This window comes from Triticum urartu, chromosome 5, assembly GCF_003073215.2.
Source record: "Triticum urartu cultivar G1812 chromosome 5, Tu2.1, whole genome shotgun sequence".
NCBI lineage: Eukaryota > Viridiplantae > Streptophyta > Magnoliopsida > Poales > Poaceae > Triticum > Triticum urartu.
In genome coordinates, this window is record NC_053026.1 from 604,589,689 (window position 1) to 604,598,547 (window position 8,859).

Genomic DNA, 8,859 nt, shown 5'->3' on the forward strand with positions numbered 1-8,859 from the left:
TTTTACGAAAATTGATGCACCTTATATTCTGGAATGGAGGCAGTATTATACATGCAGTTCTCCAGCATCATTCAGAAAAAATGTACATCTTTCAGTCAATATTCAGTGAATGCAACATCAACAGAACAATGGTGAAACTATAAATTCAGTCCTAGAGATATAAGGAAACATATACGCTCAACTTTATCTACGAGTTTTATTTCTCGTGTACGCAATAATAATCATAGCTGTTCGTGCAAAAAGATAAGAATATAAATGTTCATGACTATAACTGACCGACCTGATTTACATAATTGTAACGACTGACAAAATCCAAAAAAGGGGAAACAACTCTCCCACATTTTACTCCCCTTTGGTACCAAGAATGAATTTCAACTATGTGCCTCCCTCACCTAACCTAACAGACCACACCACTTCCTGTCCCATACCCTATATCCTACAACAAGCATCTTCTCGAATAATATGCTACAACAAGCACGGCGACTCGACACAAAAAAAAAGTGTCAACAACTTGTTTAACAAAAAATTGGGGGAACTCTGACCTTAAGGACCAAAGAAACAAATACTCCGTACAACCAATGATCAACCTGGCCTAACACAGAAAGCAATGACCTACACTCCTACAGCAACTTTGTAACCTCCTTGGGCCTAAGAAAGCTGACACCAACTCCAGCAGTAGCTTTGCAACTAGCTGGACATCAACTCCAGAACCAGCTCTTCCAGAAGATCATCCTTTATCATCCTCTCAACATCCCTACCTGCCCTCTCGATGTAATCTGCCAAATCTGGCCATTTCTGATTTAACACTTGTTTCTCCTTATGCACTCTTGGCGCAAGTTCTTCTCGCCGCCGAGTCAAGACCTGCAACAATTTCTCCAACAGGCCCTCTGAGCCCCACGCTGGCGCCATATTCCTCGCGGTAGTTGCCCAAGGGTGCATGTCCAAACATGGGGCAAGAATTTCCGACAGTATGGAGTTTACCATGTCGAAGGTGAGCTTCCTGTCTGCCCTTGACCATTGAGCCACTTTTTTGTATTTCTTCTCAAGCTTGTCAAACACGTCATAGCTTGCAGGGCAATCAAGGGACTGGCACACCTTGTACAGCTGATCCTCCTCAACGCCATGAATACCAGAAGCAATTAGAACGTCCAGCAAGTAGCAGAACTCTCTTTCCTCTTCGTCCTCAAATTCACAAGGGGTGTCTTCAACCAGCTGTATGGTTTCATCAGTTTCAGTAGCCTCCATCTCAGAGCACAAGTAATTATTAATTGCAGCATCCACTGCTACCTCGGTAATATTTTCTTCTGATGGAAGCTCATGCCTTAGCTGGGGAGCTGCATTGAAGAGTAACACAGAATTATTAGCTACAGAAAAGAATGATTGAAACATTTGAATGGCAAGATAGCTGACCATGAGGATCTGTTGTATCCTGCTTGATGTTTTCAGCATCAGAAAAATCCCCAGCTGGATATTCAAGAACAGATACAGGGCTTGCCTGCTCAATCTCCTTGCAGGAAGCTCGGGGGATATAATTTATCCGTGCAGCAAGTGGACAGTGTACCTGATGTACAACAGAAGAAGAGGCTCAGGTTAGCTACCATATTTGAGCTAAAGCAAAATTAGAAGACAGATAAAATAGTTTCTACTAATATACTGACAATTGATAGCTTAGTAGTAAGCTTATTTTGAGTGAAAGTAAATAGCATAACTAGTTGGAAACAGAAGCCCGCCCCATGTTTCTGATTCTACAGACTTATAAAAAGTAACCAAAAGTGAAACGAACCAAACTTATGGCAGGTCGTGTAGAGTAACAAGTTGCAAACAGAAACCTGCCCTATGTTTCTAATTCTACCGACTTGTAAAATAACCAAAGCTCCTATGCAACATAGTATCATAAGAAAACACTCCTAGATACTAAATGAGTTACTGGTGAAGCATTTGATCAGTATTATTACGAATAGTTCTTTTGTAATTACCTTCTTGAAGGACATCCTCCACTGATCATTTGACACTGTACCCAGAGAAGATAAATTGGAGTTATCACTTGTGTCACTAGTGTCACTTGAAAAAGATACTTGCAAACCATCAATGCTGCCACCGGAGGAAAAGCATATCGCCTTATCAGATTCACTGTTTGTACAGCTCCACAGTTGTTCAGGTGATTCCTCATTGAGTGGCTGTAACCTCCCTCGAACTAATGCATTATCCAACAAAGTTTGCCAGTGTCTTCCTGTTGACAAATCAGACTGATTATAAGTCTCCTCTTTCTTTACCATGTTGATTGCTCCTCCAGATTGTGTGTTCTTATGCCTCTGATTTAATGCACCGATGCGGTTTTGATTCTGGTAACTGCGACCAAACCGCCGTTGACGTAACATCGACATTGTCTCTGCAAGGGAGCACTTTGCACTTGTAGGGCCCATCTTCATAGAATCAGATCTTCCAGCACCTCTAGCTAATTGATAACTGAAACTGCACATGCCACTGGATTCTTTGGGTGTTGGAGTCTGCTTTGCATTGTTCCTACCTCTGTCAAGATGAAATTTAGGACGGTAGGGCGACCCATTATCCGACACAGTACTGGTGGCAGGAAAAAGATTTTTATTGTTGGGGACTTGCTTCTCTGTTGGCCATGAAAAGGAAGGTTTTTCAGAAGCTGCCGGCATTTCAGTTGCTGCACTATGATTCCTTGATTCTGACATCATGGATGACAGAGAATGGTGGTTAGGAAGGCATTTTGTAGCATTGCCGCTGGACCTCTTATGCTTATATTCACATAAATCCGAATGAAGCTGCATCAAGAAAAAGAAATCAGAAACGAAAAGCAACAAACAATGGAGCAGTTTAAGAATATAAAATGTTTCCAAGTAGCAGAAATTTTATACTATATACTGTTGATCGAAGAATAGCGAGCAAGTGAACAACTTACAAAATCTTCTATTATTGTAGATCTACTGCTACTTGTGGAATCTTGTGATGATAGTCCGTAGAGACGCTGCTGCTTGTCCACATGAGCAAACCCTGAAGCAAAACAAGAAGAGGTCAACTCCAAAGTAAGCAGTCCTCTTTGTTTTATGGTAGTTTATTTTCTTTGATGCATAGCAAGAACCATTCAAAGATCAGCACGCAAGCGAAGTCACATCGATCTAAAATGGTTGCATACGCATGCCACCAAATATAATAGAGTTACAGAGGCGTCGCAAGGGACGGCGAAATTAAGTTGGATCCTTCTGCTTGCTTACTTGTTTAGATTGTTCGCGCATCTGAATTGTCAAGAGTATGCATCTAAATCGGCATCAAAAAAATAAAGGGGAATTGCGATGCAAGTTTGGGCTCATACTGACGTTGACTCGTCCTCATCCTCCACGTTCCCAAGTTTTACCCTACTCTACACTAGTATGATGTTGTTTAAATTTTTCCAGACGGACCAGTTCTTCAGAAATCTTGCATGATCTCTTGCTCGTTGTTTGTTTTCCTGGGACAAACGCTAAACAGAGGATGCCTGTATTTTATTTTTTTTGTAATAATTACAATTTCCATGGTTTCTCCCTGATTATGTCCTGGAAGCAACTGATTAAGCGATGCAACCAAGCAACTAATTTCCATAACAGCTTAACAAGCCTCCATTCATTTCCGGAAGCAATCTAACTAGCAACCAACATCCGTTTGAAACGGCCCAGCGAAATCGACCGAAAACAGCACGACGAATTAGGCAGGCATAAAAGCAAGCACCAGGAACACGACAAGGAATCCAAAGCGCACGACAATTACAGTTAAGCAGCAGTACACCGGACGCTAACCTGCAGCGCTCCGCCGCGTAGCCGCGCTCGCGCCGCGATCCTCCGGCGCCGCCACCGTCCGCGTGACGACCCCGCCCGGTCCTCCCGCCCGGCACGACCGCTGCGTCCACCTCCGCCGCCCGCGGGTGCCGCCGCCGCCCATCATCCTGGCCCGCCAAGAGACGAGGCAGAGACAGCGGGCAGGAGCGTATTTGAGGGAGCGAGCCGGCGCGGGGAGGCGGAGGGGCTGGATTTGGGGCGGTCGCGTCGGGGAAGGAGGGGAATCCGGGAGGAGGCGCGTCGGGTGGCGGCGCTTGCGCTGCTGCGCCCGCGCGGCAGCGGGCGGTTGCGCGCAAGGAATTCCGCACCTGCCCTTTTGTTTCGACCGGCCCTCTGGCCTCGCGCCCCCGTGGATTTCCGCTCACGTTCCGGCATCCTCGCTTGTCTCATTATTGTACCCCCTCCCCCTGCCCTCCCTGCGCGTGGGCCCGTGCTGACAGCAAAATTTTCTTTTCTTTTTGGTGACAGTAGTGCGAAATTTGTCTGCTGCTTCTTATGAAGCGCTCTGGCCAGCCAGTTCAGAGTTCAGAGTCCAGAGTCCAGACTCCAGAATGTGAGACTGGCTCACATCACATTCACATTCACATGGACGACGTGGCCACTAATTAATTAATCACTTGCCCCTTCATTAGCGTGTGCAAGCGGTGTAAACTATTCTCCGTACATGAAAAAAAAATGCCGACCATACACTGAGAGCAGAGCGCGTACGCAAAAAACGCGTGTGCTCGATTCGTGGGAGGTGGCAATACTGGGCGATGGTTGCCTGCACGTGGTCCGATCGCATCGTCCGAATTGGGAAAGCCTCCCCTGCCGGGCAGGTCGTCGCGGGGCGGGAGGTGCCGGAAAAGTGGAACAATCTTTCTTTCTTTTTCGAGGGGAAAAGAAAGAAAATCTTTTTTAGGCGAAAATCTTGATACGGAATGGTCATATACAGATCGAGAGAGTGATCAGTGCAACAATTTCATCGTCGTTTGACACGGTCGGTCTCTCTTGCGTGGTCCGCCCATCTCGCCAATCAAGCATAGCAGGAGGAGTACTTGATTAGGCGGGGAGCGTTCAACAGTTGGCCGGCAACGACGTACGGTGCCTGCCCTGCCGGTCGCCCGGGCACGCAATTGATTAATTATAGTGTCTGTAGTGTGTACTGTCCACGGGAAGAGAAGGGAAGGGATGACAGTGAAGTGATCGTACTACTCCCTTCCCTACGTTCCTAAATATTTGTCTTTTAAAAAAATTTAAATATCCAAAGCAAAATATGTCTACATACATTTGTATATTGTAACCATTTGAAATGTCTAGAAAAATAATATTTAGAAACAAAGGAAGTATAATAAATAAAAAGGTTAAACAATGGAGCCGGTGGCCTTCGTTTCGGCTAGTTCCGTTTGTCCGAACAACTTTTTCTTTTCAGTTTGTCTAATTCACATCTAGATGTTTTTTAAGGATGTTACAACTAAGCTCCTACAAGTATATAATGTAGCAACAAGAAATAAAAAAATAAAAATAAAAAAATAAACCACAAACAGAGTGGACATCAGCTTAGATGTGACATATGTATCCTAGACAGACCCTTTCTTTTTTAGACAAGTTGCCCAAACAACCAAATGAATTGACTGGTGCTGGTGGAGTGTATGTATTGTTAACCAAATGATCACACTTTCCACGGCTCCCGATGCCCCGAAGCTTCCAGACAATGTACTACGAAACTGAAATTTGCAAATCTTTGTTGGTGAGGCGTACACATGCACGCCCGGTGCAGCTGACCGATTAACTAATGCTCCTACCTAGTCTCCTAGTACTCTCCTACATGTAGTTAGATAGAACCACGCTCCAAATTTCGGTTTTCAAACCGCGCGCGCAGGTGCACTCTGGCTTAGATATTTCCCGCCTCATCGATCGAGAGATTAGGACAGATGCATACATAATTAGGACGGTGCTGACGTGCTGTGTCGTGTTTACGCTCCATACTTACGCGCCTGGCGATTGTCGTATACGTAATAACAAATCGAAGGTCGGCTGCGATCGACCACGACCCGGCACCTCCTGGCTACTCTACTCGCGCGCGTCCCAAGTTTGAACTGCATCCACACTCGCAACTCGTCTCTGTCTCCACTGTATACAACTCAACGCTAGGAAAACCCTGATGCAGCCAGGCTACATGCAGACAACTAAACAATATGCACAACATGGTCTTGGGCCTGTATTAGCTCACTCAGCCCCAACCAAGTCACACGTCCATGTCGAGTAAAGAGGCCGGTGTCGGGATTTGGTGGACACGGATATGATTCCTGGCCGACGCGCCACATTGCCCCGGTCTCCTCACTAACGGCCGGCCAGTTCTTCGGCTCGAAAAGCGGCCATGTCTGCAAAGGTGCTCTACTAGATCTGGGCATGGTGGATACCCTCCTCTATGTCCCGGTGATGCTCCGGCGGTGACGGTGATCGATGGTGGGCGATGGTTAGCTTCATGTCACCGGTCTTTCTAGTAGTCCTGTATGGCTTTCACGTGTGTAGACGTTGGAATCCCATGTTTAATGCAATGTGTGGTTGTTGTTCAAAAGAAAAAAAAGAGACATATGCAAAGAGGCAAAAAACTATGCAGGTAACCAAACACGTCGGAGGTGTATGTATATTCACAAACAGCGGTTATTTGTACATACGCGTGCACGTGGTTCGATCGCGGTTATTTGTACATATGCCTCCACGCCGGGCTGGTCGTCGCGGAAGGTGCCTTGAAACCGGAACAATCCTGATACGGAATGATCACATATATATACAGATCCCGAGCAAATGTTGAATTGCCAACCATCAAGTGACCAGTGCAACAAATTCATCATCATTTCATTTGATTAACACGGCCAATCTCTCTTGCTGATACATGATAGAACACCAAAATAATCGGAAGGTGGTGAATACTAAAGCAACCATGATGGATGGATCCATGCATGAAATATCTCACGTATGGTAGAATTGTTTTTCTCTTCGCGCCAGGAGGGGAGACCTTGTATAGGTAGGACGAAACTGAAATTTGAGAATCGAAACTACTACACGTACGACTATGACTTGTTCGACTTGGTACGATGCAACATCCAGCCGTCGCTGGAGTTTGAATCCAACTACGGTTGGATCTGGTCCGTCGGACAGAATTCGTACGTGAAATGTCGTACGTATAGCACGGTTCGATCTTCCTAGATATACACACACGGCCGGTGCAGCTGACCGCCCGCGCAGGAGTAGAAATTTCCCGCCCCATCGATCGAGATTAGGACAAGTGCATACATAATTCGGACGGTGCTGACGAACGCTACCACACGACGCGCGTCGGAATTTGTATTACTAACAAATTGGAAGTCGGCTGCGGTCGACCACGACCCGGCACCTAATACTCCTGGCTACTCTACTCGCGCGTCCCAAGTTTGAGCTTTCACACTCGCATGCAGGTCGTCTCTGTCTCCGCTGTATACAACTCAACTGGTCTTCCTAATCCGTAGTATATTTTCTGTACCACTCCTTCCACATAAAAAAAACTCCACGTACGTAACGTAACGTGCCCATGTGATCACTGGACACGCCCCGCTGATATTAAGCGAGAGCCGGTGCCCGGTCGCGCGCGGCCGTGAGACTACTCAACCGTTGCACCGTCAACAAGTGGACTTTGAGTCCCTAGTTTCAGTCTCTGCGCTGCGTTATCACTCGAAAACATAGACAGCAAAAGAGTCTCTGAAACGAAGATTCAATTCGATGCCCAGACTCATCTACACCTAATGAACAGTAAATTAAGAAAAACAGAAAAATTCAAAAAAATCCGAAAACTCTGAACTGCCTACACAACTGTATACAGGGTAGCATGCATGCTAGCGTAATCCAATCCAATCTACTAATGGCTTGAGAAATCCTACTCCTACCCGTACGTGTTAAGCAAGGTTTTCTGGTCGCAACCGGACGAACGGGACGGCGTGATATCACTATCCGACTGTCTATTTGGAGCACGGAAACATTGGCACAAGATTCACATGAAGGAGCTGTCATCTTATGGAGGATCAACTTCACACCTGGACCAGGAACCCGACGCATGTTTAATCACCACCCAACTTCCCCCCCCCCCCCCCCCCCCCCCCCCCCCCCCCCCCCCCCCCCCCCCCCCCCCCCGGGTGAAATCTCCTCCCCAATCGCACAAAATGCGAAGAAGACGAGGACGGAGATAGTACTATACATGTTTGAGTTGTTGTCTGACCTTAAGATTAATTTCCGAAAAGTGAAATTCTTCGTGCAGGAGGGGATGATGAACCATATGCTGGTAATTGTACAAGATCTTCTAGAGGCGGTTAATTTTCGCCATCGAGAATGACTCCCGATAAAGCAAAAATATTCCCTGCAAAAAAAAGATAAAGCAAAAATATCATATTTACTCGTGATGCTATTGCTGACCTTGACTGGCTTACTCGTGAATCAATTTGTCTGCTCCATACCAAAGGCACATATTCATATCACAAAGAATCCGATTTCACGGATGATGGAGCCTCGCTGTGTGATGTAGCTAGTTGGTTCCTAGTGAAGAAATATTTTGTTGGGTCTGAGTATGTGTGCACTAATAGTTGGTGAATCCCTAAGAAGAACCAAACCTTCATTTATATATTGTCATATGCTATCTTAATTGAAAAGTGTTACCTATGTTAACAACTATTCCAATTCCATTTTCGAAAATGTGATTGATCACAAATTGCGCACGTTAAGTATATATCTGTAAAGAGAAATCCTTATTATTTTTTGATTAAAAGAGTTTGTGTTGGTAGCCTAAGTAGTTCCTCACACCAAAGTTACTAACAGTCCAATTATTTTCAAAGTACTCATGGTTTCAAGCGGGACTCTGCCGTTTGGCTCAACCGGTCATCTAGTACTCCCTCCGTTTCGAATTACCTGTCACAGAAATGGATGTACGTAGAACTAAAATACATCTAAATACATCTACTTCTACGACAAGTAATTCCGGACGAAGGGAGTATAATACAAAGCAGCGAGA

At 45.5% G+C, this 8,859-nt stretch overlaps 1 protein-coding gene across 1 annotated transcript; it reads right to left on the minus strand.

Annotated features, from left to right (window-relative positions):
• Positions 1–246: 246 nt before the first annotated feature.
• Positions 247–4,194, minus strand: LOC125511145. The gene is made up of 5 exons (XM_048676440.1): positions 3,801–4,194; positions 2,930–3,021; positions 1,977–2,792; positions 1,411–1,561; positions 247–1,334 (listed from the first exon to the last, which is right to left on the minus strand). Exons 1-5 carry the CDS (start codon positions 3,943–3,945, stop codon positions 688–690), a joined length of 1,851 nt encoding a protein of 616 aa, XP_048532397.1. The 5' UTR covers positions 3,946–4,194; the 3' UTR covers positions 247–687.
• Positions 4,195–8,859: the final 4,665 nt, after the last annotated feature.

Coding starts and splice junctions, on each gene's coding strand:
- LOC125511145 (XM_048676440.1), bottom strand. CDS start 3,945: ATGATGGGCGGCGGCGGCACCCGCGGGCGGCGGAGGTGGACGCAGCGG. Junction 3,022..3,800: donor TACGCGGCGGAGCGCTGCAG/GTTAGCGTCCGG, acceptor GTTTTGCTTCAG/GGTTTGCTCATGTGGACAAG. Junction 1,335..1,410: donor GGATACAACAGATCCTCATG/GTCAGCTATCTT, acceptor TCTTCAATGCAG/CTCCCCAGCTAAGGCATGAG.